Raw genomic sequence first — 20,954 nt, forward strand, 5'->3', positions numbered from 1 at the left:
CTTTAGAAACATTAGTTGAAAAAATGTTGATGCATATTAAAAACATGAAAGGGCTAGAAGTAAGTAGATGTTACTGATGACAAACAGATTGTTCTATTAAAAACGTCATTGACGTCCTCAGACAGCAGTGAATTATATTTCTGAACTTGTTTGTCATGCTTGCAGACAAGGCCAAACCTCTTATTAAAACAGATGCCAAATGCTAGGAAGATGGGAGGAGGGAACAGATTTCATACACTGAAAAGATCGGTGCATTTTATAATAAGTGTTGCCACAGGAATGACATTGTTGCAATAGAAGCCTTTTTGAAGGAAAGACTAAAAATAATTTCCCCACGTTTATTCCTATCTCCAAAACCAACAGGAGACTACAGTGCTAGTGAATGCCTTGGGCACTCAGCTTTCATGTAAAACACCGCTGTTTTACATCCCCCTTCAAAATGCACATGGAAAGTTATTCTAGGACTAGTCACACACTCACGTATTTGCAAAAAACAAAAAGCTTTTATTGGATATGCTTAAACGTCACATAGACAAAACAATGATTTACAAAGTTTCAAGAACTGTGCTTTTCCAATGTAGGCCTATTATATATTTTGTATTATTTATATATATATATATATATATATATATATATATATATATATATATATTATTATATATAATATATATATATTATATATATAGAATAGATATATATATAATACACTCAGTGACAAGATATCAGCTGCATTAAATGCGTGTATTTAAAAGTCACACTGTAAAGCAAAATCATAACTCACACCTCAGTGGTGCGCTTGACTTCAGTTATTGGTCATATGACTCCCTTCCAACATTTGAATGCAATACTTTTACTGTACTTATAACTAACAAAAACATGTGAAAGGATTTTTTTAAGTAAAAATGTTAAACAATAAATCACATTGTTATTTTTTTAAAAAAGGTTGTAATAACTGAAGATTACAGACCAGTTTGGCAAAACCATTAGTAACCAAAGTAGACGACTCTGTCTTAGAATCCCCCCCTGCACTGAGTACTGCTTTACTGTTCCTTACCAGATGTTTAAGGAATGCACCTGGCCTCTTACTGCTATCATGCCGATGCGGAATCCTACCTTAAGATTTGCAAGTCCAAAAAGCCTTATTTTTAACCTTGTCTGAATTGAACAGAACTTGGCAGACATGTAGTGGCATGTATACTTTGAAGGAAAATAAAGACCCTACTCTTGATGGTGTGGGCTGACACTCACGATTCCTGGAAAAGCTTTCATTCTCCAAGACCTCACCTTCCTCTTTCTGATAAAAGTACCTCTTTCTATTCTTAGCTGCTGATCATTGGATGTGTTTAACAGTACAATTGTTCTCCTGACAAGGAAAGCCTCACCTGCAAAATCATTTTGCAAATACTAGAAACCATGGAAGCCCAGATAATGGACCTGTATCGTCCTCTCTACTGTACAGAAGGCATCTTTGAGATGCCCACACAAATTCAGGTTGAAAATGTGAGCGGACGTGCCAAGTATTCGTCCCCTTTGTCCACACACCCTTCTGCTCCTTTGCTACAATGCAGGTTTACGGACAGTTCTTCACTCAACTTACCATTCTTTGCTGTTGAATACAATAAAAATGTTAATAAATGCAAGCCATCTTTCACCAAACTACTGCTTCCAGAGAAAGTAGAGATTATATACGCCACTGCTTCAACCACTCAATCATAAAATTAGGTATTGGCTCATGAAGACACTGACTAGCCGAAAAATGTGTTTACTTCGCTTGGCTCAACATATTAACCAGCTTGATTAATACAGAATGGTGTGACTAGACTGATTTGTTTTGTTTTTAGCAGGAAATACTTTACTATTGGAAACTACTATTATGATCATCTTCAATCAGGGGTCAAGTCATTACCTTTTAGTTTTATCCCACCAGGTTAAAATAGACTTTAAGAAAAATGAATTAAGAGGCTGGTTGGTAAGTGTCTATGAGGGTCTTTTGTGGTCACCAGAATCCCCCTGGTTGTCACATAGTGGTCTGGAAGTTGCGGATGATCTCTCCAGGAGCCTCACTGGGTTTGGATGGGAGACAAAAAAAAAATGTTTTCCAGTGTTTAAAGCTATAAGTGAATTGTGAAAAAACAAACTTACCAGGGAAAGATCATGTTTCTAGATCAACCCAGCCTGACCACATTAAAACTGATAATTTCCATGTGTTTAACAGCAACCACAGTTATTGCTGACAGCAACATGCTGGAGTTCCTCAGTCACGGCAGTGACAAAATACTGGATAACAAAAAACCTGATCTCAGTGAAACTTCCAAAACGCATGCAAGTTTTATTTCATAAATTCTACTCTGCAACATAAATGAGTAATGCCTTTAAACAAAGCCTGCATGAACAGTATATAACATTTACTTTCCCCCTATCTTGCAATATATGGCCGACATATTTTGGCAGCCACTCTTGGGGGGGACTGTGGACATGGTCATCCGTAGAAGCCCTGTAGTTCGCTGGACTGGTATGTTAATGTAGGCAGTGGCTGGTGCTCAGCCTCCCCATCTTCCACAACATTTTGCCCTGTGATATTTAAGTTCACAGACTTTATTTTCCAGCTGCTGTTTCCAATAGCAGCACGGATAAGACCAAAGACTTGTTCAAAAATGCCCAAACAGGCAGTGTTCCTGTGAATGGTTCCAGCTACCGCCACCATAACCAGTCCGTGGGGAGAAGACACACATTTCAGCCCGTTTGCATCCAGGTTGGGGTTAAAGAAGAGCAGCTCGTCTCTTACAAGTGCAAGAAGGCGCAGGCTGACCAGCTCTGCCCCCTGGTACTCCTCAGACTGCTGCTCTGAGGTGCTGTAGCAGAACTTGAGTTTGGCGTCCTCCCAGAAGTGCTGGGGGCCCCACTCTTGTGGCACCAGCTCCAGTGAAGGATTCTGGGAGTTGAGGATCCGATAGAACCACTTGCAAAACTCCTCCCCTAAAACCTGGTAATCGCAGCTCTTGGCGTTCCCTCTCTCTCTGTGTACTTCATTATCTGTTTCAACTTCTGCCACTGGTTTTCTCACCTAGCATATAAATTAAACAGAAGACACAAGGGTTACTAGTTATTTACTATGATATAGATATTACCCCTTTGAATACATTCTACTGCTGTTTTGTCTACCAGTGAATACACCGTGCTATAATCAATAGCATTTCAATACTCCACCGTGTGAATTAATGTGCAATCTGAAACAAAATATTTACAAAGGAGACAACTTTTTTTCTTTGTCTGTGGCTTGTCATCAGTTGGCAGCTTGGGGTTATGCATTGTGATTTGCTGGTAAAAGGTCACTATGGCATTAAAATAATAAAGTAAAAAATGATTCCAGCCAAGGACACAAGACCAAAGTGATTGTTAAAAGATAAATAAATACAAACTAACACACAATAACGAGCTCTTTCCAATGGGGGTTCTGATTTGACTCACTCCAACACACACAATTAATCAGAAGCTTTACATTTTAAAAGACTTGACATAAATAACTTACTGTTTTTACACAAAGCCTCCTTATAAAAATCATGCATTAGTTAGAATGCATTGAATCCACCTTAAGGGACATACAGTATCTCACCAGTTGGTACTTGGATACAGAACAGCTTGGGATGCTCTTGAAAAAGAGGGATAATATAATTGATCAATAGCCTCAAGTGTTTAACTGTTAAAACGACTGAGATTTTCTGGCCATGTAGCTGTGAAAGTGTTCAAGAGCACGACATCAAATAATCTCTATGGGGGCAGGGGGTCACATCACATACAATATTCTAGAATATCTAAAGCTCTGTACAACCTGTATTAACTTTGCTACCTTATGCACTTCAAAGCGTATAAACTGCTTCGAGCAAATGTTCTGCCAGGGCTATCCAGACTGGAAAAGCAGGTTTTATAGCAGAAGGAAGTAATATAATTACAACTACAGCAACAATTACAGCTTAAACTATAGCTAAATCTGTTTAAATATAAATAAATAAATGGACACGTAATTTGATCAGTTTAGGCAATTTGTTTAATGTATTTTATTTCACAGGAAACATTTTAATGAGGGGCCACTAGGTGACAGCGTTTAACAAAAAGAAGAAATAAACATTATGTACTGGGTGCCAAAGCCTGATATACAAGTACTAGATCTTATAGGGTCGACTAGAATTTTACTTAGATCAAATTATATTTTTATGATAAATATATATATATATATATATATATATATATATATATATATATATATATATATATCTATATATATATATATATAATTTAATCAGCTCAACTCGAGTTGAAATTCTTTTTAAAAAAAAATTTTGTTGACTATAAGACTGATACACCAATCAGATACTGGAAGTCTTCACAATGGAAATGAGCTTGTTGTTTGGAGTACTTGACTCTAAACCCTCATTTCGTGTCATTTGGATCTAAGCTATATAAATATACAAATAATACAATAATAATAATAATAATAATAATAATAATAATAATAATAATAATAATAATAAATAATAATAATTCTACATTCTATTTCTATATTCCAAAAGGAGAACGCCAGAGACTACTGCAGTTTTTTGCATACATTTCCAATGCAGTGTGTCAGTACAGTTAGCCTCAATGTAACATACCTCCACGATGGGCTTCGGGGTCTTCCAGTGCTCCAGTGCCTTCTTAACAAGCACGTGCTTTTCTGCATTTGGAGGAATGACGACTCCTTGGTCAGCCAGGTATGTGAAAATTATCTCTTTGTGCACCTTCTTGCGTTTCAACAATTCCTCTGCACATTGGCTGTAACTTATGATGGCCTGCACTGCTTCTAAAAAGCACAAGCATGAAAACCATTAACAGTAATGGCATTGATGGAAATAATGCTTCCACTGCATAGCCATTCAAAGTTTTACTAGGTAACAAGTACAGGTGTGTCAAATTATTAGGCTTGAGGTAAAACATGGAATGGCTCAAATTGATATGCAATGGATTCTTATTTATGTCCTGACCTTGGACTCTAAACACTGCCTTGAACTCAGAAACATGGTCATCCAGACTCCTTCCCATCGACAGCGAGTGGGAGAAGTACAGGCGTGGAAAAGTACAGAGCAGTTTAGAAACAGTAAGGAGAAATTGCATCTTGAATTGCTTTAATCAGAAAACACAGGACATTGGGGAAACACAGCAGCAGCTCAAAGTCCAACAGCCGTGTGTGTTTTTCTGATAACAAACAAGCTGAAACTCGGAGCAGCTGATTCAAATTCAGCGCCGTTCTGAGACACGGGCGAAGGGAGGAGCCAACAGCACAACAGAACAACGCAGTTAAACGAGGCAGTCTTCCCAGCGACAGCGAGTGGGAGAAGTACAAGCGTGGAAAAGTACAGAGCAGTTTAGAAGCAGTTTGAAAGCAGGCTGACAGCTGCAGAAGAAACTAAACTTAAAAAAAAAAAACCCTCAACATGGTCTTCAAGCCAGTAATCTGTGACACCTGCTTGCTGTGGGAAATCCGAGAAAACCCAGCGGAGCTAAACCAAGTGTGCGTAAAGTGCCGCGCGATCCAGGACTTGCATAAACTAGAAAATATGCTAGAAATGAAGCTGGAAGAAGTGAGACAGCAACAGGATCTTGAGGAACTGGCACACTCACAATTCATTAAAGTCTGCATCACCCCTAACAGACTGAAAGCCACCAGGGAGATAGAAGGTCAGAACAGCTGGGTTCAGGTAGGCAGAAGCAGGGAAAAAAAGAAACTTCCTCAAGCACAACCACCAGAAATCAAAACAACCAACAAATTTGAGTCACTTCAGAATTTTGATGAGCAGAACCAACAACAAGAGAATGAAAGGAACAACATCCAGGACCCTATTGACAGTGGTGACCAGACAGCAAAAAGAAGGGAGGTCATGATTGTTGGGGACTCCATATTGAGAAACACAGCAAGTTCAATTCGCAGTTTGGACCCCCTTACTACAACAGTGTGCTGCCTTCCGGGAGCCTCGGTCAAGCACATCACTGAGAACGTGGACAGGCTCCTAGAACGAACAGGAGACGACCCGGTAGTAGTCGTCCACATCGGTACAAACAACATTGGAAGAGACAGACCAAAATCCCTGCAAAACAAATTCAGAGAGCTAGGAAGGAAATTAAAAGAGAAAACCAAAACTGTGGTATTTTCTGGTATACTACCGGCACCTTGCAAAGGACCATATGGACAGCTGGAAATAATTAATCAAAACGCATGGATGAAGACGTGGTGCACACGGGAAGGCTTCACCTATCTTGATCATTGGACCACATTCTACAACGAGGACTATCTGTATAGATGGGACGGACTGCACTTAAATAACAAGGGAACCAGTCTACTTGGAGAAAAGATCCTCGAGCAGGTTCAGAAGCATTTAAACTAGAAAGGAAGGGGGGAGAAATCAACAAAAAAACAGAAGGGAGACCGCATCAAAACAAGAACAACAACTCAGGTAAGACAACCATTAAATGTATTTATCTAAATGCTAGAAGTATCAGAAACAAAATTCTAGAACTTGAAGCTACTGCACTAACAAGTAACTATGATGTGATAGGTGTTACAGAAACTTGGTTGTCTGAGACTGATGGGGACGAATATAATATTTGTGGGTATACACTGTATAGGAAAGACAGGCAGGACAGAAGAGGTGGAGGGGTAGCGCTATACATAAGAAACAGTCTTGAAGCCCAGGTGTTAAACCTGGACAAAGAAAATAAAACCGAATCAATATGGGTCAGAATAACGGACAAAAATTCAAAGGGCATAATAATAGGAGCATGCTATAGACCGCCAGATTCAGACGGTGAGCAAAATAATCTGTTATACAATGACATTAGAAATGCGTGTAGCAAAGGAGAAACCATACTAATGGGGGATTTCAACTTCCCCCATATAAAATGGGAAAACCCGGTGGGTAGCACGAAGGATGAAATTGAAATGGTGGAAATGACAAATGACTGCTTCCTAACACAATTTGTCAAGGCACTGACTAGAGGGGAGGCATGCCTTGATTTAGTCTTTTCAAATAACGAAGATAGAATAACTAAAACAGAGGTCAGAGAACCACTGGCAAACTCAGACCACAACATGGTCTCATTTGAAGTGTTTTTTAAAACCCCAAAAGTAATGACTAAAGCTAAGGTTTACAATTTTAGAAACGCAAACTATGAAGGTATGAAACAGAGACTAACAGAAGTAGACTGGAGTAAAATAGAGAAAATACCCACAGAAGAAGGATGGCTGTTCTTCAAAAATGTAGTACTAGAGGCGCAAAACAATTACATCCCTAAAGTAGACAAATCTAAATGTAAAACTAAATTGCCAAAATGGTTTAATAGATCAATTAAAAAAAATATTCAGCGAAAAAAGGCACTTTACAGAGCATTAAAAAAGGACCAAAAAGAAAGTACACAGAAAGAGTACACAGAACTGCAAACGCAAGTCAAAAAGGAAGTTAGAAAGGCCAAGAGAGAAATAGAAATGAACATTGCTAAGGGAGCTAAAACCAATTCCAAATTTTTTTCCCATATTACAACAGCAAGAGAACATTCAAAGAGGAGATTAAATGTTTAAAAGATACAAATGGCAAAATCGTAGATGAAGAAAAAAAAATAGCAAATATATTAAATGATTACTTTTCACAAGTTTTTACAAAGGAAGATACTGACAACATGCCCCACATGTCATCCAGTTCCTATCCAGTTTTAAATAAATTTAGCATAACTGAGGCAGAAGTGTTAAAGGGACTGGGAGCTCTTAAAATAAACAAATCCCCTGGGCCGGATGAGATCCTCCCAGTAGTACTCAAAGAAATGAAAGAAGTAATTTACAAACCGCTAACCAAGATCATGCAGCAGTCTCTTGACACAGGGGTTGTACCGACAGACTGGAAAATTGTAAACATAATACCGATTCACAAAAAGGGAAACAAAACTGAACCAGGTAACTACAGACCAGTAAGCCTGACTTCTATTATATGCAAACTTATGGAAATTATAATAAGATCCAAAATGGAAAATTACCTATATGGTAACAGGGTCCTGGGAGACAGTCAACATGGTTTTAGGAAAGGGAGATCGTGTCTAACTAACTTGCTTGATTTTTTTGAGGATGCAACATCGATAATGGATAATTGCAAAGCATATGATATGGTTTATTTAGATTTCCAGAAAGCTTTTGACAAAGTCCCACACAAAAGATTAATTCTCAAACTGAACACAGTTGGAATTCAAGGAAACACATGTACATGGATTAGGGAGTGGTTAACATGTAGAAATCAGAAAGTACTGATTAGAGGAGAAACCTCAAAATGGAGTGTGGTAACCAGTGGTGTACCACAGGGATCAGTACTAGGTCCTCTGCTATTCCTAATCTACATTAATGATTTAGATTCTGGTATAGTAAGCAAACTTGTTAAATTTGCAGACGACACAAAAGTAGGAGGAGTGGCAAACACTGTTGCAGCAGCAAAGGTCATTCAAAATGATCTAGACAAGATTCAGAACTGGGCAGACACATGGCAAATGACATTTAATAGAGAAAAGTGTAAGGTACTGCATGCAGGAAATAAAAATGTACATTGCAAATATCATATGGGAGATACTGAAATTGGAGAAGGAATCTATGAAAAAGACCTAGGAGTTTTTGTTGACTCAGAAATGTCTTCATCTAGACAATGTGGGGAAGCTATAAAAAAGGCTAACAAGATGCTTGGATACATTGTGAAAAGTGTTGAATTTAAATCAAGGGAAGTAATGTTAAAACTGTACAATGCACTAGTAAGACCTCATCTTGAATATTGTGTGCAGTTCTGGTCACCTCGCTATAAAAAAGATATTGCTGCTCTAGAAAGAGTGCAAAGAAGAGCGACCAGAATTATTCCGGGCTTAAAAGGCATGTCATATGCAGACAGGCTAAAAGAATTGAATCTGTTCAGTCTTGAACAAAGAAGACTATGTGGCGACCTAATTCAAGCATTCAAAATTCTAAAAGGTATTGACAGTGTCGACCCAAGGGACTTTTTCAGCCTGAAAAAAGAAACAAGGACCAGGGGTCACAAATGGAGATTAGACATTCAGAACAGAAAATAGGAGGCACTTTTTTACACAGAGAGTTGTGAGGGTCTGGAATCAACTCCCCAGTAATGTTGTTGAAGCTGACACCCTGGGATCCTTCAAGAAGCTGCTTGATGAGATTCTGGGATCAATAAGCTACTAACAACCAAACGAGCAAGATGGGCCGAATGGCCTCCTTTTGTTTGTAAACTTTCTTATGTTCTTAAACAGACTTATAAAGAAATACTGTACTCTTTGTTTACGCTCAGTCCAGACGATTGTCATGCTGATGCCCTACGGAGGCAGCACTGTGATGGATCCCTGGAGCCAGCATTGCAGCCGTTTATATATATATATATATATATATATATATATATATATATATATATATATATATATATATATATATAAATGATAAGCACATCAAGGTTAACACCCCTCTGTTAGATGTCATAGTTTAGTTTCCATGAGATACAATTGTTCCTCATTCTGGAGCATGCAAAAAGGCTGTTAGACTTGAGTTTTTCAATTCAAATGTTATGATGACGATATAAATATATTCGCTTTATCTATGCTATAAATCAGGGTAGGAGAGGAAACAAAACTAAGCAGTACAGTAACTTAGAGAACGGCAAGCTGAGCTAAGCCGGAAGTAGAGAGCCTTATTAAAATCGCAAGCTAGACTAATGCCCTGGATGACAGTTAATACAACACAAATGCTTCTAAATGTGGAAGCCAAACAAACTGACACAATACCGCTGGTACTCCACTCAATTCTTTCTCGGGTTTTCTTGACATGTTATGCCTGACCAACCTTTCACACTCTCGACTGTAATCATCCTATTTGTCACGGTATCTTTCAGAGCAAACAACTCCACCTTCGACAGAGAGTTTAGTATCGCTTTACAGCCCTCTGTCTCCTTTTCGGACAGTCCCGACATGTCCTTTAATTGTGCAACCAAAAATTACACAGCAGCCACAGTTTACCCAAAGATCTTGTTCTGTCCGCAACTTAAAATCGTCCCACTACAATTTTTTGTCGGGTAACGCAAATTCCGACCTCCAAAGTTCCGCTGTCAAGAGCGTGCATCTACAGTCGTGTTGTTATGTATTCAAATCAACACTCAACTATACTAGAATTATGTCTTCAGTGTGAGCTGTATATCTTGTAAAACTTAACGTGTTTTCTTAAAATTAAATTATTATTATTCATGTGGGATTTACCATTCATGTGGTGGCGCTGACCGACTCTACTGAGGAGGCTATAATTTTTGTGTTTGGCTTTTTTACCGACGAAAGTCCTGCTTTATTTAAAATCCCCACAAAAATGAAAAAAAAAAAAAAAAAACCTACTACGACTAATACTAATAATAATAATAAATAATAATAATAATAATAATAATAATAATGAATCAAGATGTACTGAACGTTTTGCTGATCTTCAAAATGTGCATTTTTAGTAAGATATACATAAATGCAATGGTATAGGTTTTCACGTCAATTTAATTACATTATAACATATATTGTAGGCCTCCCCAAAAGGAAATATGCAAAACTATATGTTTTACATCAGCGTTTAAAATAAATGCCAATAAAACATTATTTAATAGATTAATTGATCACATATCACCAAATATTATTACAACTGCCATTCATTTGTTAATCTATTTTCAGAATACTATATTTGAAAATAACAGCTTCTAGTGAATGGCATTACGATTGTATCTGGTTTTCCTATGATCATATACAGTATTAATATTACTTTATACAGTCATATTAATATTCTTTCAAGTGTGTTCGTGGTTATTACAGCCTGTATTCTTCCAAAGTTGGATTCAGATCTAAAAAGGAAGTACTCTGGAAAAATGGAGTGCAGTTAAGAACACCTTTCGTTTTGACGTGAGGAGTCATACACAAATTGTTATATCCACTTAGAAAACAGAGGGGCAGGTTTACTTGCAAAGTTTAGTAGACAGTATCCATTGCTACTTTCTGTAAATGTGAGTAGCACATCTGTTGAACTGAGGAGGTAAAGGGGTGTTTAAGCACAGTCATTTCTGTGTGCTGCGCGGTAAAGTAGCCTACCAGAGTGACATAGTGGCACTTTAAATAATGTATTCTGAAACACGATCTTCTACCAGTCATAATGACTGGCTTATTGTTACTTCTGTAAATCATGCGATGAAGAGAATTCGGCAGAAAATATATTATTATTGTTCGACCGTTATGTCTAGAGTTAAGGCGATTGCATAATAAGTCTCTACCGGTATGTACTGTAGTAAGGTGACCATATGGCTCCGTGTTCAGCGGGACAGTAAGTGATAGTTCAGGTTTTTCAACTCGCAACCCAGTGCATTCTGGTACATTTTACCTGTCTCAGGTACCATGCTTTCCTGCGAAGCAGGACTACGCTTACCAGAATGCATTGGGGGTTGTGAGTTGAAAAGCCTGAACTGTCCCAAACGGTCCCGCTGAACACGCAGTCGTATTTGTTGTATTTTATGGTAGTCACATGACAATGCGTTGACTTGTGCAGGTATCTGATTTAGTTATCTAAATGAATGATCTGCAGTGCCTGGTGGATCTGAACAGTCCAGATTGTCGTTTTGTAGACTTCTGGTTAAAGCAAAAACCTGGACTGTTTACGGCCACCAGGTGACAACCAGTGTGTCTAGCTTGACAAGAAATAGTGAGGTTTTAGGTCTAGAAGTTTTTTTTTTTTCTGTCACTGGTTATGCCTAGTAAATCATGTTTGCCTCTGAAACCATTATTGAGCTTCTTGAATTAAACATTTTGCAGGATAAACTTTTGTTTTTTCTTTACAGTGCATTATTCAGATATTTTACATGTATTTTAAGTAGCAATATGACGGAGGCTGTGATTATTGATCTTTTCCACAGACAATTGCTGAGTGACAGTCAGGTGACATGGCTAAGAGAAGCGATCATAAGAAACTAGGCTATTAAAAAAAAGAAAACACATGTTTATAATGTGCAAACAGCAAAGCCCTAAAAGTACGAGCAACAGTGCACAAAATGCCATTATAAATGTGATTGAAAAGTTTGGTGCCCTCAAAGAAGTCATTGCAACAGTGGCTGAGCCTAGTATGGCTGCTGCTTTCAGTCGCTTTAAGAGAGAAATTGATGAAGTCAATCTGAGCACTGTTAAGATCATTGCACCCACTCCGAGGAAAGACATGTTGGAGGCCTATTTAGATCTGCTGTTCACTGCACCCTACCAGTTTGAGTTTGAAGTCCTGCCAACTGAGCCTGAGAGCATGCACATAGAATCACATTGACCAGGACATTGCAGAGATGGGGAGACCCTGGCAGGCCAACAACTTGAACAGATCAAAAGAGAGGTCAGCACATTCCTAGGACAATTGCCCAGCCTCAGAGACGATATCACAATTCTGCATTCATCTTTAATTCCTTGTATGTCATTTATTTCAATGTAATAAATAAACAGTGAGCCCTCACACGATTACTGTGAGCCTGAAAAAACATGGCTAAGTTGGCTGCATTAAGCCGCAGTCTTGCTCAGGAGGTCCGGCGTGAATATAATGGCAGTTTGAACATTGGAATGGGAGCATGGCTTTGTATTTAACTTATAGGTGGGTCATGGCAGTGATGTGTGGATTATGGGTGAAGGGAACCTGAGAGCTATGATGGAATAGTGACTAACCAGAGCGGGGTTACTCTTGTGGCCCCGGGAGCAGACTGCATGCCTCTACTCTTTGCTGATCCCGTGCAAAAAGCCATTGGTGCAGCTCATGCAGGTGACCTGAGACAGTGGCATATTAATGCAATAATACCTTGTCTGAAAATAAGACATGAGATACAGTACAGTAGTTTGCAAGTCCACTCATATCTTTTTTAGGTAAGCTTGTGCATGACCTAGAAAGTGGCATCTCTTACAGACATCTCATTCCATTAGGGGTCTTAACATACTGTACTTGTGTAAGTGAAGCAAAGTTAAAGCACGGTAAGCGAATAGAAAAGAATGGAGACATTAATATAAATGTACTGATAACTGTGTACTGGCAACATTTACCATGGTAACAAAAATGGTCACATGTACTAAATTTTTGTCAAGTTGCAAAGCTTGAAAATATATATATATTTTTATAAACTTATATATATATATATATATATATATATATATATATATATATATATATATATATATATATATATATATATATAATGTAATAGCAGAAACCTTAATGTGATTTTACTTTTCGAGGGGGGTGGGTTTCCAGGATGGAAAGGTAGTCTTCTGGGTGTTGCCATGGCTACAGTGAATGTCTTGGTTTCAGAGTATGGGTGTGATGTGAAAGACATTGTGGTCGCGGTAGGCCCTTCAGTGGGATCCTGTTGCTTTACACTGGACCAAAAATCAGCCAACGAATTTCATGAGATCAGCTTAAAGTGTGTTAGAGAAATGGATTATGCTAAACCTTATGTTGACATAAGGCTGGCCACCAGGTAATGATAAATGAATATATTCATTCATTTGGAAAAGTTGAAAATGACTTCAGTTGAACTGCTCTGATCTTCAGACAGAGAGAGAGCCCTTTATTTGTATTTATTATATATTCTTAAATCTTGTATCCAAGATTTCTAGAACTCATTAAAAACAGTGCATGTACATACAGAGGGTACTCAGAATCTCTTAATAATCACACAGTACCTGAACGATTCAAGTATTTGGTGTTCATGACTCTGTCCCTGGCCCCAACTGGTGAGCCTAGAGTTATATGGAACATGTTGAAGATTAAAAAAAAAATACTAAATGAGTTCAATTATCTAAATGAGTTCAATTATCTAAATGAGTTCAATTATCTAAATGAGTGCAATAATTCTATTTATTTGTATGCCCTGCCATACTGTAATTTATCCAAAAAAACATCTGTGCATTATAAAGTACAATGAGACAGTGACTGAAGTTCTTTTTTATTAATATTTTTTAGAAAAAGATTGCATTATTAAAATTGGATTACATATCACATTACTATTCTCTAATTCCATTATGTTGTATTCTAGTTTGTTTTTTGCAGGTTTATGTTCTGAAAAGGCACTTTACAGTAAATAACTGTATAGTTGCACTGACAGTGAAAGGACAGCAGGGGGAACTAAAATCACGTTTGGTCATTACAGAATGCACAAGGAGAGCAGACTCGTTCTTTCATGCATTCACTACCTCAACTCTTACTCCTCATCATCACACAAGCCCTGACAGGAATATATGCACATGGCCATGAGCTGACACTCTCATAATGACTGTGACAGGGGTATGTAACTGCTAGATATGATTTACAATTTCATTTCTCTTATACTAGAGTGACAGTATTTTCAATATGCACCTTAACTGTGACCAGTTTGAATAGTACCACTACAGCTTTCATAACTGATATCCATTACCACCATGTGAGACATACATGGGTTTTGGGCTGTCAATAATGCATTAGGGTGATTTATACTTGTAGAAAAAATGAAGGACAGCAACCACTCTACTGTTTGTGTATTTTACTGATTATACTGATGTGTTTTTTAATAACTTTCACTTCCATGTCAGCCTTTATCATAGCGTGTTACTGTTTACATTGCAATTGACTGCATGACTAAATGTGCTGTTAAGTACAGTAATCTAATGCAATTCATCCTGATGATTTTTACTTAATTTGTATGCATTTGCTGCAAACCTTGCTTTTTTGTAATTGAGCGCTCATATGAAAATGATTGCGTTTTTGTTTGTGTGTTTGTGTTCATATTGATAAATGTTAGCGTCATGTCTTAGAAACTCCAGCGGAGTATGTAGCAGGTTGCTAAAACCTTTTTGCAACCTTTTTTCACCAGCACACTGGAATTCTAGTAGTAATTCGAGATCACTGTTAATTGTGGTCTGTGACACAGCGGTATGGGTGTAAAAATGTATTTCTCATGACAGTAAGTGAATTAATGGACTAAAGGTTGATTTTGAGTCAAATGTAATCAGTTTTATTTTATTTAGTTGAGTCTTAAGAAAGTCTCTTATTAAACATTCTCTCAGCGTAATTTCCTTTTGAGTGTTTTTCTAACAGCAAAAATGTAATTCTAACAAAGAAGTGAATAATAAATATCTGATGTTGTAAAACATTTGAATTGTTCAGTCCTTCTCATCATTAGTATCATTTAAAAAAAAAAATGTTTTGACCAGTTCACCATTAAAATAGTTCCTTCGGTTTGGATGCAGCTTGCTTCAGATATGAATTCACTTTTCATTTCACATATATGTGCATTGTTTTCCTTTTAAATGAAGAATCAGTGAGTGTTCTGCTCAAACACAAGGTCTGCTGGGTTTAGGGTTAGGGAGGGGTCCCAGATGAAGATGCAGTGAGAGCTCTGCTCAAACACAAGGTCTGCTAGGTTTAGGGTTAGGGAGGGGTCCCAGATGAAGATGCAGTGAGTACTCTGCTCAAACACAAGGTCTGCTGGGTTTAGGGTTAGGGTTAGGGAGCGGTCCAAGATGAACATGTAGTGAATGCTCTGCTCAAACACAAGGCCTGCTTAGTTTAAGATGCTTCTTCAGTCTGTGGGCATGCCCTGTCTTATAAAACACTGCAGTACAAGTAGATCCAGTAATGCCCTATGCATGTAGCAGCACTCCCATACGTTATGAATACTGTCCAATAGCGCACCCATCGACACACTCAGTATTCACAATCGATGCCAGGCCAGTATTACTGTCTATGGTGCTCACACACCATAATGGGTATGGAGGGTGGACAATGAGGATCCGCTTTCCCAGCACAGCTTGCACTGTCGAATACTTTCATCGCACCTCATACCTGCTTTGCATCACAATGACTAGAAGGTGTTTGGCATTATTTCATGGTAAGAGGAAAGAACACAGGCATTTTGTGAACATTTCACTTTGTGCAGTCATTTAACGAAATCTTTGAATGGACAGGGTTAAATGACTTTAAATGGGAAAGGGTTTAAACCCCTACTTTTTCATTGTAAATCTAAATAATACAAGACACACTGAAAATGCTATGTAAATCAACCTCTTGTATATTGTTTGGCAGGGTGGGAGGAAATTTGACTGCCTGGACATTTTGCATTTGAATGATAAGAAAAGCCATTCATGCTTTTTTCCTAACATCATGGATATTTCTAAAGAGATTGCATTCAGATCGTTTTACTCCTTCTATCCGTACATGTAATCGTTACAAATTCAGAAGCACTGTTCAGTTAGGTCTGTTCATCCCTGGGAATCCACAGAGTGTGATCGTCCATACAGTGTCACCACTCAGCTGTGGCCTAGGGGAGTGTCCTGTCAGAGGGGGGGAGGGATAGGTCCATGCGCACTCTATCCCTGGCCTCACTGAAAGAATAGTCACGCAGATTATCAGTTAGTTGCAGTTGTTATACTGTTAACATGGTGTAGACCCTTGTTCGCTTTACTGGGCAGACTCCAGCTGAATTTCCATTGCATTGTCCTCCCCTACAGTTACATAACGTAAATGGCTTTAGATCAATGAAGTGGAGCCAGCTGTCTGAAACCCCAAGGAGTGGAACAATAATATTGCCAATTCATTGCAGCCTCTGAGTCTATATCCTCAAGCTTCGATTTATATTCTGCAAACATCTTGAACTGTTGGATTGTCATGAGAGTTGGGTAAAGTTAGTCACAGTAGACAATTTCATTTAGAAGCTGTGAAGACATATGGCTGTTATCATTAGCATACTGTACATGTGGATAGCTGAAAACATCCGTTCTTTCATCATTTCCACATGGAATGAGGCAAAAACGAGGTAAAGTGGATTGCTTGCTGGTGCGGTTCTCATGATCATGTTGCCATGTCATTGTTTACCCACTAGATGGCACTGTTTAATCATTTAGTGCAGAGATGGCACTGTTTCTCTTTCACAGCAGCAGGAAATAAACCTTTAGGCGTTCCTCCAAAAACAATTTACTTCTGCTGATCAGCTCTCCTGCAATGCTGAAGAGTAAGTGGGTTTTTTGGCCCAACATGAGGCAGTCAGCTTTTGCTGACCATGGATATTTCTCCAGTACATGCAGCTTCAGTTAAATGTTTCAGTGGAATTCCAGAACATTTTAAAAAGTAACCAATTCTGCTTATTCAAAAGCACAAGGACGTAAGGCAGCCAGGAATGTGGTTAATGCACTTGTTATATCTCAGTAGGCATGTCATGGAGCAGGTGGATCCCTACTGTGCTGAACCCCTGTTAAAGGCTATGTGCTAAAGCTGCTAGCTTGGCCTTGGCTCAGACTGCAGGAACGCATCATTGCTCAAGACTTGATTTTATTTCTCAGTGGAAGCACTGTCTTTGTTCATTTCTCTGCAGTGAGTCGCTTGGTTGATCTCTTGCACATTGTGAGAATTCAAAGCCTGCAGCCTGATCAAAGGTTTCAATTCAAGAAAGCAACTAAAACAGAAGCCAGTATTTCTGTGTATGGTTGCCATATGTTGAAATGTGATACCTACTGACTGGCATGAGGTTCTTTTCAACACTCAGTGGTTTCAAACAATCCCACCTTCTTTTAACCAGGTACCTCTGGCACAGTCTGTATTGTTCATATACCTCCCACGGGTCCCCCTGCATTACAGGAACCTCTTCCCAATATTGTACACTTTGAAAGCATAAAGATTTAAAATGTTCATGAACATACAATTTTGATTATGGGTTAAGATGAAGGGGTTAAATAGGATATGTAGGATATTGATCTTTTATTAAAGACCTTTTGATCAAATTCACTGCAGCTGCCTGTTCTGTTCCTTTCCTTGGGTTCAGTTTCAGTAGGCACTGTGTTGTCACATTAGTGAGCAGACACACACAGACTCATCTCTGTAATGAAGTAGCAGTCTGTTTGAAAGTCCTCCCTGGGATGAGATGATGGCAGATGTTTCCAAAGTGCTGCTGCCTTACATTTCATTCTTGCAGTTTGAAAACCAACATGGTGTTGCAACAACTGTGGGTTGTTTTTGCAGCACTTGGATCACAAGGAGAGAAATTCAGGTGCAGTTTTTGTTTTTTTCTTCTTCTATGCAGGTGCAAAGAGTTAACTGCATTGTCTACACCAAAATCGTCTTTAATCAAACTGAAAGCTCTCAACACGGCCGTCTAACCTTCAGCACAACACCTGTCCTGTTGAAGGTTAGTTTTGTGTGGTACTGTTTTTTATATATATATATATATATATATATATATATATATATATATATATATATATATATATATATATATATATATATATATATATATTATATTATATAATTTACACTGTATGTTATGTGATACATCAAGGACACTGAACACCATCTAGCCATTCCAGCATTACCATTAGTAGCATGTGAAGAATGAATGTTAGCTGTAAATAGAGTGGCGCTGGACAGTGTTATTGAAGAAAGAACACAGAGAGGTGGTTTTAAAATGCAAATCGAGTTGAAACCCCAACAGGAATCTCAAAACCATGAGGGCAAGCAGAGGCTACTGCTCTAGTAAACATGCAGGTGAGTCATTAGGTGCATGCAGCTTGTGACCTCTTATAAGAGAATTGAGAAGTGAAGTGAGAGGCAGGGCTGACTGCAAAAGCTACAGTATGAGACAAAGTTGACTGCAAAAGCTACAGTATAAACTTGTTACAGCTTAATTAGTGTACAAAGAGAAAGTGCATGGACCTGAGATTTGACAGTGAGGTAGATCTGTTCAGAAAGGTCTGTTCTTAAACAGTATTTCACAGAGACCCTTTTTGGTTTATGTCAGTGTGAGTGATTAGGTGGAGAGTGTTTGACACGCTCAAGAGCGGACACTGTGTGTGACCCACATTGACTCAACATGCAGCAGCTGCTGTTTGTTTCCAAAGTATTGCTTTGATAGGCTCCTGGAGGTGCATTGTTTGCAGCTTTAGACATTCACCAGGGTGTGGTCACTTTATTAGGAACCTGCTAGGAAACAACGTGGCACCTGAATGAATGGGGGTATGATGATTAAATCTGAAAAGGCATCAGTAAATATGCATAGTAAGCATTCTGGGATAGTGCCGTCTATATTGACCAGAGAGGTGAGGAGTAAAGCATGATTGCAGGTATGCATAGTAAGCATTCTGGGATAGTGCCGTCTATATTGACCAGAGAGGTGAGGAGTAAAGCATGATTGCAGGTATGCATAGTAAGCATTCTGGGATAGTGCCGTCTATATTGACCAGAGAGGTGAGGAGTAAAGCATGATTGCAGGTATCAAATCCCTAGTCCTATTCAAGTGTATAGTTATACCCTCTTCTATACGTGGCAATTATAGCATATAGTAAGCAAGCTCAATAATTAAGAATTAAGAATACCAACATGAAGTGCTCTTCTCACGTGTACAATTGAAAAATACTTGATGTGTGCTTGCATAAAGCTTGATCCCTGTCCCTTTTCTATTTCTCAGCAGCAGCTCTAACTGCTGTTACACTGGGGTTTGATACAAGTACCTGTCAGTCATGTGAAATGAAGAGAAGTGGCTGGAATCAGAGGACACTGCAGGTTGTATTATTTATGTGCCCTTCAACACTGGAGGCCCTCGGTTGGTTGTCTAAATATCCTAGCACACGATTTGGAGCATTTGTCCGTATCTCATTGAGAGAGGGGGGATGTCAGGCATCAGACCTGATGTGTGAGGGGATTTTATCATGATGATGGACACCGCCCCACACCCCCACACACACCCCTGACTGTAGCCAGACTCTTTGTCCCTCAGCTGTCACATGCTCTGTCTGATAAGCTAGATCATATCTGAATACGGTTTGCCTTATCTACTCTAAATACAGCCTGGCTGAAACAGGATGGTTAGTGAGGACTCTGGATCTTCCTGGATGCACAGTTAGCAACGTGCAAGGCAGATTGTATCCTCAGTTGAGTGTGGAAGGCTTGGTCTGCAATAGGCCATCTGTACAGTGAGTGCTGAGTCAGGTAGGCACATATCTGTGAGTCCTGGGCGCCCACAGTGCAACACAGAGCTGCACAGGCCCTGACAGGAGTTTGATTAATTGGCAGGAGGGCTGGATGATTAACGGTCATTTAGAGGAATGCCACAGGCAACCCCTGAGTGAGATCTGGAACAAGAAGTGTGACTTCAGTAGATTTGCTGTGCTGTTTATATTGTATATGTCCACATAAAATCATGATTAATTCAAATGAATAGCAAGCCGTACAGACGTATTAGGTTTGCTTTCCTGGATCCACTACCACAAAATATAGTACTGATTGTGATGAGTCAGGAGTGCATTAGTAATCTAGTGTTCTCTTATAACTCCATAACTCTTATATTTAATCTATAACTCCACTGTAATAACACTGTCATTGCAAGTGGGGTTACACAGCACATTATAAATACTGCATTGTAAATATACAAACACATGTACATACAGTCCAATTAGAAAAGACACTAACAAAGGTCAACCTTTTTCATTTTGTACTTTTCCATTGTGTTGCATTTTAACTACACAACAATATGTACAAGCATAGTTAACAACACTTCATGTAAAGTGATACTGAAAATGAGCAAAGTAACTAAAAAACATGTGACCTGTATGCCTGTCAAATTACACTGAAGTCGACGCTTGTTTGTACACACAGAGGTTTTGACTGACTGAGCAGCCTTGGGTTACATCCTCTGTATAAAGCACTGCTCTGTATATGATCCTAGCGAAAACACTGTGTGTGCAATGTACTGTGTAGAGTACTATAACCCAAGCACACTGCAGCCTGACCTAACAAACAGCCCGTTTACAGCAGAACCATCACAAAACCAGTCTCACTATTGAGAATGTGTTTATCTGAGACCAAGCACACTGCAGCCTGACCTAACAGACAGCCC

The 20,954-nt window shown here is 38.7% G+C and overlaps 1 protein-coding gene and 1 pseudogene across 1 annotated transcript; one reads left to right on the top strand and one right to left on the bottom strand.

The window, feature by feature from the left end:
- Positions 1-729: 729 nt before the first annotated feature.
- Positions 730-10,102, bottom strand: LOC121327623 (uncharacterized protein C3orf38-like). The gene is made up of 3 exons (XM_041271736.1): positions 9,902-10,102; positions 4,650-4,837; positions 730-3,064 (listed from the first exon to the last, which is right to left on the bottom strand). The coding sequence occupies exons 1-3, from the start codon at positions 10,026-10,028 to the stop codon at positions 2,480-2,482; spliced, it is 900 nt and encodes a 299-aa protein (XP_041127670.1). The 5' UTR covers positions 10,029-10,102; the 3' UTR covers positions 730-2,479.
- A 2,091-nt stretch (positions 10,103-12,193) lies between these two features.
- On the top strand, positions 12,194-18,222 carry LOC121327480 (annotated as a pseudogene).
- The last annotated feature ends 2,732 nt before the right edge of the window (positions 18,223-20,954 follow it).

This window comes from Polyodon spathula, chromosome 15 (genome assembly GCF_017654505.1).
Source record: "Polyodon spathula isolate WHYD16114869_AA chromosome 15, ASM1765450v1, whole genome shotgun sequence".
NCBI lineage: Eukaryota > Metazoa > Chordata > Actinopteri > Acipenseriformes > Polyodontidae > Polyodon > Polyodon spathula.